The sequence below is a fragment of the Tetrao urogallus genome (assembly GCF_951394365.1).
Source record: "Tetrao urogallus genome assembly, chromosome: 2".
Taxonomy (NCBI): Eukaryota; Metazoa; Chordata; class Aves; order Galliformes; family Phasianidae; genus Tetrao; species Tetrao urogallus.
In genome coordinates this window covers 73,949,282-73,972,470 of record NC_136814.1, presented here as the reverse complement: position 1 = coordinate 73,972,470, position 23,189 = coordinate 73,949,282, and the positions used below count along the sequence as shown (strand labels likewise).

Genomic DNA, 23,189 nt, shown 5'->3' with positions numbered 1-23,189 from the left:
AAAGTAAAGAAAATACAGTGTTTTACTTCAAATATTTTATGAATGCAAGATTACAACAAATATATTAGTCAAAATGCAGGGCTATCAAGCACTGAACCAAGGATGCTGGCATCAGTCTGACTACCATTTTGCAGGTGGAAAAAATATACTACGACTACAGATAAAAGGCATCACTAATGCATCATGAATTACTCTGGTCAGCCAACATCACCTCTGCAGCTTGATGCATGTTTATGTCCTGAAAATAATAATGATAAATTTGTTTGAGATGAGACACTGGAATAAAGCCATTCTTAAACAGGAAAGTTTTTGTTTTGCTCTTATCGAGGTAACACCAAACACTAAAACCAAGATCTTACAATTTAGCAGCCACTTTAACACTTGTTAGGCTAGCCTTCACACAAGGAGCATGCATACAGCCACTGTTCTTGCTTTATACTGTGGGCTGTTGGTTAATTCAAGTCACTGTTTTCTCACCTTATCTCATTAACCTGTTGAATCAGATGTCCACCGTAGGAAAAGGAAAAATTAAATGATGTTAAGTGTAGCAGACAAATACAGATCACACCGAGAAGCTAACACTCATGAGTTGTCATAATAAGGGATAATAATAACAATTAAAAAAAAAAAATCAGTCTTTTCTGTGCATATATTTTTTTTTCATTCAAAAGGTCCCAGGAAATCATGATGTGCCTGGCCGTTTCTGTTGCTGATTTCTGATGACCTCTAACTGTTTTTTGCATTGCTGATAATAAGTTGAGAGACTTTTATTTTCATCTAACAGCTTTTTATGTTCTTGTACCAGACGGGATGTATTTTGCTGGTCTTTTTCATCCTGGTCCAGTTCTGCTATTAATTCTTGCCTGAAATAAAAAGGGGAAAAAAAACAACAACAAACCCATCAATTATAATCTACGTCCATTTGAGCAGAAATGCATCACAGAATCAAGGAATCACTAAGTTTGGAGAAGACCTCTCAGATCATTAAGTCCAGCCATTAACTCATCCCCATGCCCAGTAAACAGTGTCCCTCAAGATGAACTCATACGTTTCAAATACTTGTTTGATTAAATTTATGGCTGTTGACATTTTGTGCAAAAAATTAAGTTGATGAAAATCTTATTCTTTATAATAGTTTGGGGGGAAATTCTCTTCCAAATTAAATCCACATTCAAACATTAAAACAGCTGGAAACCAGCCTCAATCTCTTCTCTTGTCCTTTTAATAATAGCTTTCAGATGTAGAACATGTAAGAATCCACAGAGAAATTCATAAATTTAATACTAATTTTGCTTATGTATATGCACATCTAACAATGCAGTAAGAGGCAAAACCAAAATAATTTAGATCAGTTTTTAGTGAAATGCTGTTTTGCTGTTTTCTATTTGCAATTGACCTTCCTAAAGCTGTGGAAAGCAGAATCAGGCAGAATATTTTTACAATTGTTACTAGAGCTAATTTATGCAATAAACATCTAAAATGTTTTTTAGCAACTACTGTTAGAGGAACAAATTCTCTGCAATTGTATCTGTTAATTTCTGTAATGCAGTTTTCCACAAAACATAACGTTGTGACTTGTTTCTTTCCCCAGCATCCTAATTATTTACAGACAGCACTAAAACAAAGCCACATTTGGAATTACCTGAATGATTCAGTTAAGATTTCATCACGAAAGTTTAAAGCTGTAAGAACAGTATTCTGTGCTTTACATGCCCTTATGACATCATTCATGCTAAAGTTTGGGGTTTTTTTTTTTGATCTTCAGAAAAACAGCACAGCAACTGGCAACTTTGCACTGAAATGCTGTTTTGTACTTTGAACTGTACATTTTAAAGTAGTGGAAAGCAAAATATCAGGCAGATTATTTGTGCAGCTGTGATTTCACTTAATTAATGCATTAAGGATTCAATACGTTTTTTAAGCAACAATTTTAGAGGAACAAATGCACTGATAAACTTGCTAAAATTATCCTACAAAATGGATGTAGTTAAATAGAATGCAGTTTGTTTTACTATTTGTTTATGAGGTGACAAGCAGGCAAGCTGCCAATAGTAATCTAGCAACAAAATAGTAGAGGAGAAAGTTCATGTTGTTAATTAATTGTTGCCATGTGGTTTGTAATTACAGTTAAAAAAAAATTTATTAGTTCAACCTTTATAGAATAATTATTATCTCAAACAACATTAAATACATCAATCACAGCACTATTTTTTGTTTCACACCTAAGGGCAATTATGTTCTGATTAAGAAAATACAACTGGGGAGAAATCTCTATACAGACAGTATGGGGAAAAAAGGAAAAAGGAGAAATCAAAAGGTAGGAATTAGTTTTGAAACAGAAGCCCATTTTTATATTGCCAATCAGTCCTGAGGGACAATGGAAATAAAAACAAAATTAAGATCTTCACTGCAGATTCAACATTTCTTCATGAGCTATGTAAATTCTAACAGTACTTGGAAAAAAAAAATGTTCTCAAGATGCTAAGTCAGAAGTGAATGCACATTTTTTTGTTCTTCAGCTATTCCACAAACACCAAGGCAAGCTCCGCTTACATAACACTTTGTCTGCCATGGCTTAGACCCTTGTGGGTAGCAAGCTGGTTACTTGGTTTATTAAGTATGTATGACCTCTAAGAACTGCCCCCCAGCACCAGGAAAGAGAAATGATGAGAAACAAAACATAACAGACTGCATTGCAAATGGACATTCTGAGTCAGCAATAACTTTGGCTCCAATCCAACTGTACATGCAAGCAGTTTCTTCACGTATACATGTACACCATAAGAAAGTACATAATGGCTTTCACGTATTAGGTCCTAAACACCTACTAGAAAAACATGATATTTGACTTGGTAATACTGATTGACAAATGCCGGATATAACATAAAAACTAACTGTTAAATAAGTAACACTGAGCTGTTATCTACAATTCTAAAAGGCAACTGAAGGTCTTTTACTGGACAGAGAGTGAAATAAAATTCCAAGGTTCCTCAACAGTCCAGATCTTTTATTTGCAATGATGCAAACAACATAACTACTGTGGTACATAGATTGATGTCCCATAAAGTGTCCCATTAAAGTGGACTTGTCCAGAAGAAAAGCCTTGATACCGATTAAAACTTTAGTTACCTCTCCGAATATCTCACCTGTGGAGAGTAGTTCAGTACTTCTAAGAGATTAGGCCTGAAAAATGATCATGGTCTATGAAATTTTATTTTGTAAAGCCTGAAATAGCAGTCACAGATCACTTACTTCCTCTGCAACAGCAATGCAATTTCTGTCTGAACTTTCATATACTCTTGTGCCATTTTGCAGTGCTGTTCGAACACAGCCATAGATTCTTTGGAGTTCGGGCATGGTGCTAGAGGCTGAAAATAAATCAGACATGTTAAAAACTAATGAACTGATATGTCAGTGTACAGCATGTTAGAACGTCTCCACAGAGTATTTATAACATCTTTTAAAAAACAGTAAGCTTTTAAAAATAAGTGTTAAACCATGCACTGGAAAATTTTACTGCACTGATGTCAAAGTCGACTCAAACCTCCAACCTGCAGTTATTAATCTGACAGTCTCTTCATCAAAAGGAACAAAAATCAAAGTAGTTTTTAATCACACACATAACAAATGCAGTGAATGCAACAATTTGATTCAGTAAAACTCAAGCAAGGAATGTCTTATTTTGACAGTCACTCAGATTACATTTGGTTTTACGGATCATGTTTCCCAGAGGCTGTTTTTAATAGCTTGATCAAATCTGAGTCAACCAATCTCAGATTACATAATACATTTTTTTTAGCCTTGGTCAAAAGTTAGACAGAATAGAAACACAGGTAAATACGTGGCACTATATTTTAAAGTCCCAAATTCACACATTAGAACAAAGCATATATTTGTTACCTGTAACTGATGATCTAATGTAAGATACGCCATTGGGATGGAGTTATCTGACCCATTGGTCTCTGTAACAATAATAACAATAAGATTTTAATGCATTTTTAAATGGAGTTCTATTTTTATAGGACAAAAACCATAACACTACATCATTTCACAATACACAATCTGAAGATGAAAAAGCAAATGGAAATAGCAGGAAATAGCAGTGTTCCAATCCCAAGGCAGGTGATTTTTTTTTTTTTTCTGATAAAGTTAAGAACTTCAAAATTATTGTCTATCTAATCAAGAAGAAATAAAGATTAATGTGATCATCCTCCGTTTCTAGAAGTCATTTATCAGCATACAGACTTTAAAAATACTATTTTGCACAGTTTTTCATCATGTTCTCTGCTTACAAAAAAAACTGCCATTTCATTCTTGTTTATGAAGGATCAGCCAGCCAGCCATGCATCTAATGATTTTAAAATTAGAAGCTGTGCAAACCAACTCTGCCAAAATAAAAAAAAAGCACAACCTCCTGCTCAGTATTGAAAACAACTCCTGGTGAGGAGTTAGTATCTTCCTTACAACATGCTCTAGGGCATCCATCTCCTTTGCTCTGTAGAAACACTTTGTGGACAGCAAGGAACCCAATAATCAGCCTATCTCGTGGGTCTGGCTGCTCTCTTCTTACACTGCATTTGCTCTGACTTTCTCTAGTTCTTTCATTCTATATTTAACATGGTTCTCAATTCTTAAAGGTTGCATCTTTTGGAAGCCCAGAATTTGGGGAGCACAAAGTTACCGTTATGCTTTAAGAGACATAGGAGTAAAGACACATTGAGAAACTACTGATTTTACAGCTGCATTATTGCTACTAGAGAATTATATGGAGGAGGGTAGGTGGGGAAAAAAAAGGGGCTGCTTACCCATACCCCAAAAGCACCTGCCACAGAGTAGTCGTGGTAGAGAAACTAAGGTGTTGCCCTCAAAGACTACGCTATCTCCAAGAGCAGCTTCAAAAGGAAACAGAAATAAGAGGGTGGGAATGGAGAAAAAGTGGTTAAGTCTATGCTTGTAAGGAAACTAGAAGGTGGTAAAAATAAATGAAAATAACAAAACAAAACAAAAATCAGAGACTTAATCACCACAGTGTCTTAGATAAGAACAATATTAAAGGCCTTCCCTGCATTTGACTACTGCCATATATGGAATACTGCTACAGCAAGGGAGTTATTGCAATGTTTCAAATACATCAATGCATGCAAAAAACTTCAGATTACATTCCTGAGCTTCTGGTCATGTGTCACAGAGCTGTAACTTTTCCTGTGGTTGATCAGATTTGGCTGTGTCCTTATTTTATCACTTTGCCTCATTTACTTAATAACGCACTCACTTTTATAGAAAACTGATTTATCTGTTTAAAAATGTAAACCTTTGTTTATGGACTGGATAGACCTAATGTGAAAAAATACACATGGTACATTCTGTATTTACCTGAGTATAAGGTGAGTGATTTCTGTGAGCAAGAAAGTCACCAAGTAATAGACCTAACTTTAGCTCCAGCTGTGTGTTGCATTTATGGCCAAACATTTAGGACAAACTGTCTCTGCGCTGGCATAAGATAAGCAACTTTTGGTTCCCAGAAAACTGCCTATTAAACTAATGGTAAGAGATTGCTTCCATGTCAAACAGCAATTCCTGTAAACGCTCACTGTCCAAAGCAACTTGGAAGCACAAAGGAAGGCACAGGGTGGGCTATGGTGGAAAGCAAGGGCTTTGGGAATTATATGCTACTAGGCATAGTGTGTGATTAGGCAAAGTGATAATGGACAGAAAGAAGAAAGCAAAGAGGCAAAGTACAAGAGTATGCTACTCTCCTCCTACTAAAACAGGGGAAAGAAGTACACATCTTACATTCAGAATCACCTTATATTTGGTAAAATACGAGTACGCATATATATGTATGCTGGCACAAAATCAGTCCATGTGTGAATTTCCATTTTGCAGTTGGTTACAGGAAAATAATGACAGAATCTGATCAGCCAAAGATGAAACAGATCACAAGTGAAAGGCTTCAGAATTTAAAGCACTACGAAATCACAGAATCAAGAATCATAGAATCGTCTTGACTTTAAGCCTAAGATTCAACAGGTGTGTTCCAGTAATGAAAATGTAAATCTTATTTGTATCCTAGAAAGGAATTTGTGGGGATCCATCATTTCCACGTAGTCTAATATTGGTTCTTTTTGTGATGGCATGCATTATTATCTTTAAGATCAAATTCAGTTATTTTGTATAGTCTTAATCACCTTTCATAACAAAAGAACAGTGATGCTACAGTAGATTACTTAGATTAGTTCATTTAAGAACAGTACATTTTATGTGCACATTGTGCATGAGCAAAATTTCAACACATAGATTAAAAAAAATATAAAATTAATGTATTCCAGCTGGTACTCACCTAAGTAGCATTTCTTTCCAGAAGTCAGAGCAATGAAAGCTTTATCTGTGCATTCATAATACAAATGCACAACACTAAAATGCTGCAAGATGTCCATTCCCCTCACTCCACAATAACACATTACAACCAAAACTGGTGCTCAAAGATCTTTGTTAAATAGTCACATCGCTGCATATGTACAATACTTTGTAACAAGCATAATTCCTACAAGCTTATGTAATTTAACAATACCTTTATAAAAAGTTTTCATATCTGATGTCCGAAACAAAGCAACAATAAAATGATTTAACCTATGCAACATTAAAATGGACTGTCACTTTCACTGCCTAATTCTATACATAGGCACATACCCTATGCCATAATCAATTGTTTCTCTTCTAAAACGTTTCACTAATGAACTACCTGCATCATCAGGTGTCCATGGATTACGGGTTGGCTTTTCAGAGGTTGGTCCCGAGGTAGTGATCATTCTCACACTAGGACTAGATGATCTACTGCTGTTTCTACTCTCCTGAAATGATAAAACAAAGCGACAAGGAAAGTCAAAAGATGATTTTTCAAAACATTTATTTTACAAAATGGTATTAAAATAAAAAATCAATGTGAAGAAACCTTAATACATATTCCTCCTGACCTCTTGCAAATCTTTTACCCTGAAAGCTTTCCAGACAGCTTCATATACCTTACATGTATTGCATGAATTTAATCATAATTTCTTCTTCATCTTAATCATACAAAAAGAAAAGGATGTAATTTTGCTACTCAGCATAGCAAAAAGGACTGTTGAACAATGCACTAAAAATCTTTATATAAAAGCACTATACTACACAGACTAGTTTTCACAATGCTGTTTGGTGAATTCCATCAGCTCTATAAAATAAAGAAAGAATAAAGTTTTATTCCTGCATTCATTGATTAAGCATCAACTATGTTCAAATAAAGGAATGAACTTCAGTAATTGCACTTCACTGCAAAGTATTAATCTACAGTTTTTATTGTGATTCCTGTGTAAACTTGGAACTTAAATGATTAATCCTCAGGAAGCATGAAAAAGTGTTTAATTAAAGCAATCCATTTGAACGATTGATTAAACTAAATTAGAAATTGAGGAAATTCTCTCTTTCAAAGCAAATTAAAAACCAAAGCAAAATTCTGTATTAATAGAAAGCTTGACTATTTAAAACCTTCTGTTTACCAAAGCACAGAAACTAACACTGATATCATTACTCTACCTAGCTTCTCTTTCAGAATTCCAATTTAAATACATACTATTGTATTTCATATATCTTCTCACTGACACAAAATAAACACAGTATAGTACTTAAAAGTACAGACCCCACCATCTTTTGCAGGAAAACACTTCTGTCAAATGAAAAAATGCTATTAAAAGACAATTATTTTCAATACAGCGCACTGTTAACAAAATGATTAACTAGCTGTCCCTGTATTTCAAAAGGAGCACTGAAATGCACATTACCTGGAAGCTGCAGTTCTTTATGATTCCAATTTCCTAGTATCATATCTTAAATTAATTTTTAAAAGCCAGGATTTCAGTCAGTCAAGCTACACTCCGAAGAGTAGCAAGATTCTACAGTGAAATACCCATTATTTCAACTGCCTTACAATATGTTTCTCTGGTAATTGCTCCAGTTTAAGAGCCTAGCTAAACATGCTATTAAACAGCACACATGAGACCTATAACAGTAAATGCCCATACTTTCTAAAATGAAACATCTTTAAAAGAACAATAATTTAAGTCCACTGGGTAAAACAGGGAAGTCAGAAACACGGCTCAATTATTACCTTCTCAGAGCTTTAAAAATTGTTTCAAATGCAAAACTTATATTGCAGCAGTTAACGCTGTCCCTGTGCCAACCCTGAACACTTTGGTTTTGCTTGCTTATGCAATGGAAAAATGTTTGCAAGGTATGCAGCTTCAGTAGAAATAGTTGTTAAAAAAAATGAAATTATTTGTAATGCCCTTAAGTATTTGCTTAAGCTACCTAATTTTCTTCAAATTATTTCAGTCTTCAGATGCTGAGGAAACTCATATCTGATTGTTTTCTGCCATATCATATCAAGGGAAATAAATTCATAGAATGATGTGAAACTCAATTAAAAATTAAGGAATTGGCAAACGGGGATGGAAATTTATCCATTAGCTGTGCATTCCTCCTTTGACAGACACATGATAAGCAACATGAAGAGTGGTTTCATTGTTATTAACCATTTAATGTTTTATGTTAGTAGCCAGAAACTATTGTAGAAATAATCCAATGGGATGATACTATCAGGATGACTTCATTAGAAATTTTGAAAAAGCTTTTCTGTTGAAGTATTTGCTGACATTAGAAAGCCTGGTGTCTACTGGTAATGTGCTCAGATATGAATGATAAACACGCACAAGAAGATAGAACAATCTTTTGTAGTGAAGTGTAAGTGAAATGTGTTGAGTATTTAGGTTGTAGCAAAGGGGACCTGAAAAGTACACTAGCAAGCTAAATTACAAGCTATGCTATACTGCACTGCGTGCTGTAGCAGATTGTTTAGATCTGTGAGATACTAGAGATAGGAGTAAGGGATTTTTATCTGAAGTGTATTTAAAAAGCATCACAAAAACCCACGAGAAGTTCCCAAATCTGAACATGTTAGATTACAGTGTTTGAGTGTGCTGAGTAAGATGCTTCAGCTTTCCTGGCATAACACCAGACTGCAGCTACCTTCCTTGACACCAGCCTCTCTAAAGGTAAGCCAATGGCTGTTTTTCAGCAGACAGTTCCTGTTACTCCTTCACGGATCTCCTTTCATCCTTGCCTCCTCCAGACATCACAGTATGCCAAGTATGCCAGACTTTTTGGAGGGTTACCCTTATACTAGGCCAACATATCTTGGGATGCAGCAAGCATGGCATTGCTAGCTAGTTGAGGGAAGGGCATCCTGAAGGGGGACCTACAGGAAAGTTGGAGAGGGACTTTTCATAATGGCATGTAGCAACAGGACAAGGGGAATGGCTTTAAACTGAAAAAGAGGGTAGATTTAGACTAGATATTAGGGAGAAATTCTTTACTGTGAGGGTGGTGAGACACTGGAACAGGTTGCCCAGAGAGGCTGTGAATGCCCCCACTCTCATTCAAGGCCAAGCTGAATGGGGCTGTGAGCAACCTGGTCTCAAGGGAAGTGTCACTGCCTATAGCGGGAGGGTTGGAACTAGATGATCTTAAGGTCTCTTCCAACTCACACCATTCTTTGATTGCATAATTGCCCCGCTCTACACTGCACTGGTGCAGCCTCACCTTGAGCACTATGTGCAGCTTTGGGTGCCACAGTACAAAAAAGACACAAAATTATTAGAAAGTGTCCTAAGGAGTACTACAAAGGTGGTGAAGGACCTATAGGAGAAGACATATGAGGAGCAATTGAGGTCCCCTAGTTTGTCCGGCCCAGAGCAGAGCAGGCTGAAGGTGGTTTGCAGCTCCTCACAGGGACTGGAGGGGTATTGTTGTGCTCTGCTCTCTGATGACAGCAACAGGGCCCGAGGGAACGGCATGGAGTTGTGTCAGTGTGTCAAGTTGATACCAAGAAAAGGTTCTTCATCAGATCGTGGTCAGGCCTTGGAAAAGGCTGCGCAGGGCAGTGATCAGGGCCACAAGCTGCCAGAGCTCAAAAAATGTTTGGACAATGCTCTCAGATATAAGGTTTGAGTTTTGAGTGGTGCTGTGAGGAGTCAGAAGTTGGACTCAGTGACCATTGGGGGTCCCTTCCAATGTGAAATTCTATGATTGTATCTTTGTCAGGTGGCTACAGTCACACTAGTTTTTCAGTTTCTCAGTTTCTCAAAGTTTTACAGTCTTGATAACCTCGCTTGCTCTGAGGTATAATTCTCCCTCTAGGAACTGCACAATTTTTTCAAGTTTAATTTAAGCAGGAAACCAGACTTAAAGAAGTCAGTGGCACTGGCCCTTTCTCCTCATCTCCTGTGGATTTTATCACCCTACAAAATAGGAGAAAATAAAAATGTGCATCTGTGACCAATTGCACAGTCTCATGGACAGAATGATTCATCTGCACAGTATCAGCTCCCACAGATTCTCATACTCGACTTGTGCACGTGTGGGTCTGTATGCTCAATCCTTACTTCTCAACTGTTCAATACCATATATGCATTACTTTTTTTTCCCACCTCAAAGTAAACTGAGAAATACTAAGATTCAGCAAGAACTATTAAAAAAAAAAGTTTAAGAAGATTTCTGATATCATCATGGCACTGTATAGAATGATCTATCCAATAAAAACATAGGTGGGGGCACAGGTACCTCACTGTCTATCTAATTGCAATCTGCAGTTCTTTAATAATTACGCCAAATGTGTTCCAAATCTATTTGTGCAAATTACCAATTTTTTCCAAGGAGACTATCCAGTTTAAGCAGCAGGATTTTTGTGCTCCATCAAGCCTTTCTAAGTTTTATTGTGGCTGCAGTTCAGTGCACATCTATTTCTGTGTTACAAAGCTTAGGAAAGAACAGTAGTTAATGGACAGCCACAGACATCACAGTTCAATGAGGTCTTAAAATGATCAGCTCAGTGAAAAAAAAATTGCATGGAAAAATGAGTAGGCCATCGCGATAAATGGATGAAAACAGATGAGACTGCAGACTATAACTGCAGGAAAAAGGTTACATCAGTGCTGCTCATGTAACTTGTCCAGTCTAAGGTCACCAAGCACTAGAACATATGACTTTTCACCAAGTCCTGTGACTTAATGCATGGGTTCTCATCAGCAAGCCCCTCCAATGGCTGGCTCAGCCACTGAGATCCTTTGTTGTAGCACATTTTCCTATCTAAGCTCTCAGTGTAAAAAGGTCAACTGAGCAGTAAAGCACTATTACTGTCTGATGTTTTGATAGTACCAGTACTCAGGCATTAGTGGAAAATGTCTTAAGACTCTGAAGACAATTAAAAAAAATAAATTAATAATCATAATCAAAACCACTCAAAGAATCCCATGCAATACACAAGAAATCACAACACATACATCAATTTCAGATTAAAACAACCAAAGCTAAGCAGGCAGTCATAAGCCTTGGTCTACCCTTGTCAGGTAAGTACCGCAAACTTCGGCATACTTGTCCTGTGTTTTGCTCCACCTCAACAGAAAAATCCATTCTGAGTAGGAAAAACCTTGATAAAAACAAACTCCAAAATACTGCAGTATAAATTTATATTTGCATGTTGGCGATTTCCAGAAAAAAACATGTTTATTATGATTTCTGATCAGCTTTACTATTCAGTCAAATGGTTTTAAATAAGAAAAAAAAAACAAACGAACAAAAAGTACAGCATAATTTTGAGTGGGGTAGGGGCTTAAAAGGACTGGGTATGGGAGAGGAAGCACACAGTGCTATGGCAGTTCAATAAAGAAGCCAATGCAAAAGGGTGGGTTTAAGAGAGAATGGTATGCAGGAAAGAAGGATGTTTGCAATGAAGAGAGGGAGGGGGAAGGGGACTTTCAAATTAGAGAAGATAACCCATATAGAGTATGGTGCATGCTATAAACTGACCAGAACTACGCTAGTTACAGATGTTTTTTCTGCTTTGGCTGGTAGATTCCTTATATAGATAGCAGTTCAAGATTTTAAATACACATTCAGATAGCAAAATCCAGAGCTTATAGAAACCTATATAGAACAATCTTAAGTATTATGTTGCTTTCTTAATTTACTGTTTTTTTAAAATAAGTACATACATATATGTGTCAAAAGTTAGCACTAGTTTCAGCTATCTTTTCCATTATTTTTCTTGCCCATGCCCAAAAAAAGGGTGAAAATTCATGATTTATTTATATGGACAGTGCATAAACTTCTTCCAAAGAACATTCTTATTATTACGTTTCCCAAAACTGCAAGACAAAAAAAGCAGGTAATTTTAATACTGCCACTTACATTTCCAGTATATATGCTATCAGAAAGAAAAAGGGTAAAATGTGATTCTAGCACTTCTACAGACTCACACCAGTCTGGCATAATTTCTGTTCTACTGTTAACCAAATAGGCTAATCTGTTTGTCTGCTATATTTTGCAGATTCATTTCTTTCTGCCTTCTTTGAAGATATTAAAGTATACTTAAGAGTTATTTCATTATGCTCTGATAGTTGTATGTAGCAAATTCTAGTAATAATACCCAGGGGATTCATGAGATTTCTGTGACTATCACACTCTACAGAATTAAAGAAGGATTAAATGTTGATCTCCCTGATAACCACACACCCCTAAAATTACCACCTATTTTAGATTATTGCTGTAGGTTGTTTTTTATGGAAACTTGATTAACCTGACAAACATGTTAAGATCTCAATTTCCAAACATACGAATAATAATAGGTACCTAAAAATTCCTAATTCACACTAGTGATAAAATGCCCTCTCTGAATTACTTCAACAGGCCTGGTAATAATTAAAACACAAAATAAAGACATTTGAATGAAGCATTAGCTGTACTTTTCTCATTTAAGATGTTCTTAGTTTAATTTCAGCTTTATATAGCATAACAGTGTCTGTTACCATGACATTCATAATACCATCTACAAAGCTATTAAATTAAAAAGCATCTTAATGCAATAGCTGTATTTTTTTTGTAAAATATCCTTGTGATAGCTCCTTATTGTAAAACTCTCACAAGAAATGATAGTACTGTAAGATATGTTTAGAGTATAGAGATTCATTAATAAATAAATACACATAACATTGATTTTTTTTTTATTTTATGCAATATGTGAGTCTAATGTGTGTCTAACTGCTTCAGACAATTATAAGTAGTTATTTCAATTGTTTCCTATACAGAATGAGGTGAAAAGTCTTTCTGACATAACATCTGAGCCAAATGAAGTGGTACACACAAACTGTTTGTACATAAAAATGATAAATATTAGATAAGCTATAGAGAAATCACTTATCATCTAGAGCTCATTCACGAGTATCCTCATGGTATCTAATTTAAACACAATGCAAATGACATTGCATTCTGTCGAGCCTCCATAAGTATCAAAAGTGAAGATTTGCAGATCAGTTTCGCTATACACATACACACTGACTTTATTGAAACATAATGAAGGGATGAGAAAGAGCTTACCTGACTGGACTCTGTTCCAGCAACAGTAAGATCTTGAATGGATCTGCGCCTCTGCTGTCCGTTTCCTGCTGGGAAAAAAGCAAAACAAAACAAAACAAAAAGAAAACAGTGAAATCTATTCCGAACAAAATAAGAAGGGTGAGACTGTTGCAGAGGAGCTTGGAATTTGTACAAATCCACAGAGAGAAAGGGAGAGAGGGGGAGAGAGAGACAGCTGCAGAATTTTAACTCAAAACATGCTGGCCTGTCAACAAAAAGTATCCCCTAATACAACAACCACTCCTACCACATGAATAGCTGCTGCCCTCCACTCCACCATCTTCTGACACATGTATTTAAACAGGCTTAGGACTCGGGGCAGGAGCTGATGACGACATCTATTTCAAGTGCGTTACGTTATGGGGATTTCTAAAAGCTAGACTGCAAAGATAACATGCTGCCAGCTTTAACCTGTTGCTCTTTGGTATGCTCAAGTAACATAGCAAGGACTTCTGTCTGTGTTTCGTTTCCCTCACCAAAACCAATAAGTGAGAGTACTTCCTTCTGGTCAAAGTGAAAGCACTTTTTCACCTTCAGATGAAGGAAAATGTGTCCCATTCTCATGCTCTAAGAACTGTGAAAAGGGGACCGTTCAGCTAAACCACATCTTGCTAATAACCTACTGAACATAGTGCGGTAATCTTTTCCTTTTCTCCTTCCACCTGTTAGCAATTATCCACTTGTGACAGCTACGTAAAACAGTTTAAATTCTAACAGTGACACTCAAAGACATTACTGGGAAACAAAGTCTCCTCAAAAGGATTGGAGATTATGCAACGGAATCTCCCCGACTACTTTGATTTTTATTGCTGTGATTGTTTATATTGTCTCTTGAGAGCAGGTCAGCTGTCCAAAAGGAAACACCAAAACGTTCTGAGTAACAGCTGACAATGCTCAAAATTCTTGATCTGCATTACGTAACTTTTCTACTCAAGGGTAGCATCTCAAACATGTACTACAGCAGTGGCAGCCCCTAACCCATCAACCATGAACTCAGCAGCCAGCCCAACTCTAAGCCCTTTAACAGGCATCTAATCTTTTTTTAACCTTTTAGATATTTATTCAGCACCATTTCAGTACTACTTCCCTGCCTATCTTGATGAGCAAATTTTGATTCATAACTGTTACTACAAAAATATAAGACTATCTATGCAATATTGATCAATACATTTAATGGAATCCCAATTTAAATTCTTAAATAGTGACTAGAAGAATATGTAAGAATACATTAACACAGAGCAGCCACAGAGAACTCTTAGTGTCACCTTACCAATCTGACACGACATTTTACGTTCTAAAATTTCTAAGAAGTTCTATGAGAAAGAAGTACATCAGAAAATCAGGAGTTTCAGAATGAGAAGTCTTTGAAAAGTCTTGTAGTCTTTGCTGTGACTACAAAAGAATTTAAGTCACAGCTTTTTTGAGGTCTTGATCTTTTGCTTCTGAAATTCAGAGGAAGTATATACTTACCTAAGCATCACAACTATATTGTTTAATATATTTCTACTAAGATACTGCAGATTGAGTGAATGATGAATCTATATCAAATTTTTGATCTTATTCATTCACGGTGAATTTTTTCACTAAATGGCCATTTACAAACACAATTATACATTTAATAGAATTATGTATGCTAGATACTTCATCTGGCTGTCACAGCTAATCTCAATATTCAAGATACAGATGATCCACCCATGACTGACACAAAATTATGTGCACGTTTCATTCAACAACACTGTTCTAAAATTAGCCCAGCTGAAATAAGCTTGCAAAAATATCTGAAATTCTCATTTCAGATTAGCAACATTTGTGAATTTAAAGAACCTGGCACATGTGTTGCTGAAACATTAGAACATGGCTGCCAAAAAAGTTAAAATAATCAGGGTGGCGTGCAAGAAAAGAAAATGCTTTGAAGGAGGGTGGAAGGAGGGGCCAAAACTACCATGTTGTAATAAATGAACATCTTTAAATGAAAAATATCTTTGAGTTAGTAGCATGAGAGAAGAGCAAGCTCTACTGGGCAATGCCATTTTAATTAGTGTAACTGCTGCAGACATCTGGCAAATAGCTTAACAAAGCAGAAATAGACTACAAATCAACAAATACTTATTGCTCCAGATTCAAGACAAGTTTCAATTGAAAAAATACAACACAACATTTTTATTCAAAATCTTCACAGCTATGTCTTTATATCTTCTTTCCTTTCCTTCCTTAACATGTTTCACCTCTACACCCATTTAAAACTCCTAATTTTTCCTCCCCATACAACTAATCATGTTGTAAATGTGCAGAAGTTAGTCAACAGTAGCTTGGTGTTCTATGTCAGGATTTTAACAATTTACAGGGCTTTAAGATTAGAAATTAATGAGCATCCAAGTACGTACCTGTTTTGAGAGTTTTAGTGAAAAAAGCTCTGAGTGCCCGATCGCTACGTGGAATGATGAAAGACTTTTATTTAATTTACTGTACTAAAAGGGAAATAGACCCACAAAATCATATGCCACTTCAAGCAATTACTGTAATATAGTTGTAGAAATTCCATACACTATCTGGGGATTCATGCTTTCAAGGTTTCTTAATACACAGAGCTTGCATATGAGAGAGCTACAATTACTGAAATATTCAAGTTCTGTGCTGTTTAATAACATATGAGTACACAAATTAAAAGGGCAAAATGAAAGCAAAAAAACTGAGGAGAGAAGAGGAAAGAGCAAAAACTTGCTCAGAGGAAAGTAACATTAATTGCTGAAATACCGGAGAGAAAAACTGAAGCAATCATTAGTCTCAAATGAGCTTGATGCTGCAAAGCATTTCGTATAAATAGGAATGTAAAATTTGTTCACGAAGTATTTGCATTGGTAAGGTATACAATTCTCTTCCACTCATTTCCTTTGTTCCATTTATGTTTTTCTATTTCTTCCTCCAGCTCTTCCCTCCTTCTCTCTATGTTATTCTCATTCTTGACTCATACTCACTTCACCCCTTGTATTCTCCTTCCTCAATCCACTCCTCCCTCCAACCTGCTCCAGTATTTCTTATTAGTCTCCCCCCACAAATATCCTAAATATACTTCTTGCCCTAAAAAAAAAACAAAACACAAAAAGAAAAAGAAAAAAAATGTACACACTGTTATTTCCTAAAATGAAATTCAAAAAGTACAGAAAACTTCTGGTATGTGCCACTCCACATACTGCAGTGAAGCAAATGACACAGCTTCCTGTTAAGGCTTTTGAACAACCCTCAAAAATTCAGAGCAGCCATGCAGTCCTCTCCCTTCCCTATAGCAGATGCTCGCTGTCTCCTTTTACACTTACACAAGCTGCTTGCTTTCCTCTCATTAAGGCAAAAGTATTTTGTTTGTATCCTTCCAGCCAAGTGCAATCTCACTCTTACTCTTCTTCCAGGTCTCCTGTTCCTGCTTTCAAACTCACTTGAGTACTCTCTGATTTTGTGGTAGGGAGTTTACCTCTTTGTTCCTCCATTATCATGTTCTCCCATCCTTATTCATGTACAGTACTTTCAAGTGCTTTCTTACACACAAAGCATCAAATGTCCCTTATGGTACAAGGCAATTAGTAAATATACTAATTTTAGAAGACATGGTCAGGAATTTAAGCCATTCATCTGGAATCCAGAATCATGAACTGATTTGAAGAGACAAGAGTAGGATTTCTGGCCTATACTGGTTTTAAAAGTTAGATGGAAAAATTACCAGCTAAACCATCTACGATTCTTGTACGTTTTCTAAAGATACTTAACAAAACGTGTCTATCCTGAGTAATGCAGTTTATGCAGTGCCAATGTTATAAAATTACTTGAATGCTGTGGCACAGAGTTTTGCATGACAAAATTAGAAAGCAAAGTGCACGCATGCTATATGCATAAGCTGTTTAACATTGCCAGAGAAGAAAAGGTTGCACTTCAATGTATATTTTGTCAGATGCCTCTTGACTGGTTAGTATACAGAAGGTGTCTGGGTTATTCTCCTTAATCATATGACAAACTATAACTGGATTTTACTTTTTCCTTTAAACATACGGCTATTTAAGCTTTTTGTACTTGTAAGGAATTTTATTTCTCATATACAAATAAGAAAAAAAAACACCTACATGGAGATGTTGGTGCCTATTATCCATATTATATTGCATATCAAGTGAAAGAAAGGGATACTCCACATGGCTATCTGGTTGTGGTTTATCACCTCTGAAAATCCATTTGCCAATGGAACTTGCTGATGTATTATTTTCAGTTTTTATTTTTGTAAACTAATAACAAAATAGCACCTTAAATGAAAGTAAGTTTATTTACACCTATTGGAAAACATTTAGGAAGAAGAGCAAATTCCACTTCTTCAAACATGTAATCATCAACCGATGAAAAAATAAACTTTATAACTTCACTATCACAATCAGTTCATTGATAAAAAGTGACCAAGGCAGAACCCATTATAAAAAAAACAAACAACCCAATGGTGGCAGATGTAGTACTCATGCTTCTAAAATAGCCCTGCCCAAAAGCAGCTGACTCATGGTAACACGCCTGCCCAGTGCCCTCCCCTCTGCGGGAAGCAGCTGCTTTGCCATGTACTCAGCAGCAGGCCAGCAGCAGTGTGGACAAGGTCAGTGCTCTCTTCCCACGGATGGACGTGCCCAGGGAAGGCTGGAGGAGCTGGGTATGTGCAGAAGTGCTGAGGAACGTACCAGGGTGGGATTTAGACAGCGGTGCCACTCTGGGGAGCTAGGACGTGTAACTGGAAGGGGAAAAGTGTTAAGAGGATAGGATTGAAAGCCATGTACTGAAGGAGTAAGGAAAGGAATGTGGTGAGAAACATAATGTGAGGGCACATTATGCTGTCCTAAAAACAGAGCAAGATGCTTTTGAGAAACTGCTTTAAGGATACAGATAAATATAGTTAGTTTACTGGGCAGCTGGTTTCATCTCTGTCACGTAATGATTAAGCTCTATTTTAATAGAGCTGGGTACATATTCTTTTTTCCTGGCACCGTGATTCTTACCAGGAAGGTGTTCTGACTATTTGAAACCTTTTATTATGTAGCCCAGACATCTGCATAGTTACACCCTTTGCCTTAGTGCCGCTACTGCGCCTTTTAGCTTGAGCAATTCTCTTTTCCTAGTCTTTAGCTGCAAATTCATCTACAGAAAATAATTACTCATTTCTCAGCTTTCACTCTGAGAACTAAAAAAACCATGCTCTTCCACTTTCTTCTTCACACTCTACATACCATTCTAGTAGCTTTTCTTGTTACTATTTCAGAGCGTACTTATGATTAGCTCAACATACTTCTTTGGCTGCCCAGAATACTATGTTGATTTCCTGATCAAACCTCAACAATGGCCTGTAAATTAGCTTTTTTTTTTTTTTTTTAGTTTTTTTCCAATCTATCCTGGAAATATTCTTTTCAAAATGAACCCTAAAGACTGGTATCTATCTATCACTTATATATATATATGTATGTATTTTAACAACTACTTCAGATTAGCTGCTTAGACTGCCTAGGATTAATCTTTATGTATCTGCTATGGTGCCTTGCAGTCCACTAATGAGTTCTCTTCATAATTAAAAGAAATTGTTACCACTGGTTCCTCAGTGTATGATGTTAAATTTTACTCTATTTCTTATCCACCAATCACCCTCCATCACACCACAATTCATCCTATGTGATACTTGAATCCTTCTTTATATTGTCACACCTGATAACACTTCATCACTCACTTGAGGCTTAAAAAATGGCTTAAGAGTAAACTCTGAGAAAATTTATTCCTATGCTTGCTTCAAACCTATATTTCATTTGAAATGAAGTCTTATATTTCATTTCTACAGGTTACTATTTCTCTTTTATTTGTCCCAAATTTACCTTAGAATTCCAGTCTTGTCAAGTTCAATTAAAATAGTTCAGGTGAAGGGTATCTAACTGACTTCCTTTGCCTAAGTAAGCAAAACCTCAAAAAGGTATCCGATGTGTTTGGCACAATCTACTTTGGGAAAGCCACATGATATATTATTTCACTGACCTTTTAATTATTCTTCTCTAAAAGATTCAAAGTTTTTTTTTGAAGCAGACAGACAGTACGTGCAGACAACAGGTGCCTAGTTAACTTTTAGAGCAAACTTGTTGGGCTTCCATCACTTGTTGACATTGTAAAACTTGGCAGATCTTTTCAGAATGTAGCTTCACTTCCTCTTTCCTTGCTCTTTCAAGATTTTCTTTGCATCACAGAAGGCCAGGAGTGTTTGAAAACTACAGTGGAATACCAGTAAATATTCTGTCTGATCTGCTAGTCTCTGTGCCAAATAGGTTTTATTTTCATCAACTGTGCAATTTTCCTCTGGAAGCTACATTTTGACATACTGTATTTTTGTAAGTACACTTCAATAAAGGTATTTAGAGTTTTTGAACAGAACTGTATCTTCTGTTTTCAACTTTAAAATACAACAATCCTCAAGATCTACAAGGAAGCTTCCTCAAATGACACATATTTCGAGTCAAGGTCCAGAGTTTTTAATGGATCTTTTGATTAGCAACATATACTATTACTTGCATCTCCTAACAAATAATTTTGAGGTGATTGGTATACTAATCATGGTATACCTATCACAGTTTGGGATTGATTAAATTTACTTTTAATCTTTGAGAAGTATGAAAGAAAATAGGTGGGAAGATGGGAAAGAAAAATATATTATTTCCTACTGAATATAAATATGAAATAGATGAGTCTCAACAGAAAATAGCTGCTAGGTGCTGAATATGCTGATTCTCTTCCTGTCAGAAGCCTGTCCTAATAATTTTAGTTTGTCTTAAGTTAAACACAACAGAAATACTAACGCAAATACATTTTAGATCTAGAAAACTGTAGTCAAATATAAAAACTACAGATTAAGCTTTAATCTTGTTTAATCACAAGCATTACACAGATTTGAAGTCCTGTACATAGCGTATTTAAGTCTTTTGTTCTACTAATATTTGATTAGATTAGAAATGGGTGCTTAAACACTGCACAGATCAGGGCACTGTAATTATCTAAATGGGAATTTTTCAACTGAGGTTCATTTTTGCCAAATGAAGTACTGTAATAAAATAATGCCTGCCTTATAATGAGAATCTTACACCAAGATCATAAAAGGAAATAGCCCGTAATTACTAAAAGTAAGTTAGACCAAGAAGATCACATCCTTTACTGATAAAAGTTAGTACTGAAACATCATGCTCCTTTTTACTTAAACACTTAAAAAAAAATGCATTGGGACATTTCTAGCTCTGTTCTAGCGCAGCTGGAGCAAGAAGTATTTTTTAGCAGTCTGATCATTATTCCAGCATCTTAACCAATTGACCCGTTCACATGGTCTGCGATACCTGGTATGATGATCTCAGGGACATCCAGAATGTTGCCAAATGAAGCAGTTTTACGATGGCCTCGTTTAGGCTTGGAATAGGCTGAAAAAATACACACATACAATACACATGCAAAACACTAAAAAGGCAATAGCAAAATTATTAAATTTGTCATATTGCATTTTTCATAAAATTTGTTAAACTGTAGTTCATGCAAAAATATTTCATGCAGAATAAACTGCATTGCCTTTCACTCATGCTTACACATAGTAAAGCAACTGTTAAAAAGCAAAAATGCAGAACTAGCCGTCAATACAACACTGTGTAATTAGTTTTAGTTAGCAACACAAAAGTCAAACACAGAAAGCAGCACGGCAACAAAGAAGGGAAAACCAAATGTAATTATCCAAACAGAGAATAAAATAAATTGCTTCAGATCACCTGTATATTCAGAGTAAATTCTTGATTGCCTGAACTTATATAACACTTCCTCTTTAGTGCTGGGCACAAACTATTTTATGAACAAGATTAAAAGTTGGATACTTTTTTCTTTGAATCATCTCCTGTTAAAGCAAAGGTAATCTGTCCCTGAAAAGTGCTTACTCTTACTACATTAGACAATTGTTCCTGCTTTCCGTCATTTTGCCCTACTAGGGAAGATGTTTCTTGTTTTAAAAAGTGGCTGTCACCACTAATGTCTTCATCCTGAAGGATATTCAAGAAGCATTATATATTTTGCAATAAAAACTTTTTAAAACTTTTTTATTTTGCCACTTGTGTAGTTACCCATTTAGAGAAAAAAAAATAGTTCCCATTTAGAGAAAAGCCCAAATACAGCTCCCAAAGATAGAACACTGCAGCAAATTTATCTTAATGTGAAATGGTGGCGTGTATGATGCAATTTCCACTTAACACTTAAATCTAGCAGTAGGCGGAACAAGAAGATTAAATATTCTTGACTTTATTTATGCTAACAGCCTGATTCTTATCCAGCCACAATTCTATTTCAGTTTACAGCATATTATTTCTGTCACAAATTCAACAGCATTAAAAAACAAAGCAAAAACAACACAGTGCTGTTTCAGCTCTTATTGAAAAACATATGGCCAGATGGGTTTGACCTGATTTCTAGTGGTCAGTTAATTCCTGAAATAACTAAAAAAAACAAAACAACCAAACAAAAAAACCCAACAACCCACAAAACAAAAAACACCAAACCAAACCAAAACACAAAACTCCAGAATATTCAACATATTCTTTTGCGTCAATAAAAAGAAACCCTCCAGTCATAATAAACAAACAAAAAATCCTTACAATATGCTGAAATAACAATTACTATTCAAAACAGTGTACTTATGGAAGACAAACCAGGAAAATTAAAAACTCGCACAAAGGAAGTCCACAGTTATCTCCACTAATGTCAAAACCTTACATTGACTTTAGAGGGTCAGTGAGTCCTGATGTTTTAAAGTAAAAACAAGTTATTATTATCAGGTAAGTACATAGTTGCCTTCCATGTTAGGAAACCTTTAGAAATATTCAGGGTGAAGTGCTACACAATCAATCAGTCAAAGATTGACGATACAAAAGACAAAATTTTGGTGTAAGGCTTTAAGATAAGTACATAAAAGTAAAAGCGTTTAGGGCAAGATAATATTATCCCACAAATACCTTCAGTATTTAGCAAAACAAGATCCTAAAAAAATCATCATACAACAAAGAACAAAAATAAAGCAGTCATGGTTGAAAAGAGTCAGAATATGATGCTTATTTCCTTACTTCTTACAGTTTCTTGGGTTACCCTAATTATCAGATTTGTGCAGAAATAACTGTATCAACTAAATAACCCTGAATTGAACCCTAAAATGAAAAGTAATTTTGTCTGCTAATTAAATCTATAGCTACATACCATTAAAAAAAGTTTCAGATGTCAAACTTAATAATTGATGTTTGCATAGATCAACAAACAATATCTTTGATGAAGAAAAGAGACAAGAAAGTGTTTGCCAAGTATAAACATTTTTATTAAATTGATCTTCTGGGAAGACTGAAGATTGTTTTCACCATAAAGTTATTTATGCTTATGAATAATTTCCAATCCACTCACAGACTCAGTGTTTAAACATAACAGTTTATGGCTACCTGAAGCAAAGCACCTGAAGCTAGTTTACTTTTTAAACAAAAGATATTATGCTGTGTTCGTCTGATGAATAAAATATGCTTATGTTTCTGAAATATGACAAAATTGAGTTTAAAACTTATTTGGGAACATGCTGACCGTTAAAACCAACTATCCACTTTTATATATTAGAGGAATAACTGCAAATAAAATGC

At 35.6% G+C, this 23,189-nt stretch overlaps 1 protein-coding gene across 2 annotated transcripts in view; it reads right to left on the bottom strand.

Annotated features, from left to right (window-relative positions):
* Positions 1-682: 682 nt before the first annotated feature.
* The window catches only part of MAP3K7 (mitogen-activated protein kinase kinase kinase 7), a gene marked incomplete at both ends in the record, with an annotated part of 46,543 nt that continues 24,036 nt past the window's right edge, over positions 683-23,189 (bottom strand). The window contains 6 exons of one of the 2 annotated variants that reach the window (XM_079532970.1): positions 683-863; positions 3,253-3,368; positions 3,901-3,962; positions 6,740-6,851; positions 13,465-13,529; positions 20,877-20,957. In XM_079532970.1, coding sequence (XP_079389096.1) covers positions 683-863; positions 3,253-3,368; positions 3,901-3,962; positions 6,740-6,851; positions 13,465-13,529; positions 20,877-20,957 — 617 coding nt within the window. The remainder of the gene's footprint in view (positions 864-3,252; positions 3,369-3,900; positions 3,963-6,739; positions 6,852-13,464; positions 13,530-20,876; positions 20,958-23,189) is intronic. The other variant, XM_079532971.1, reaches the window with a different exon arrangement.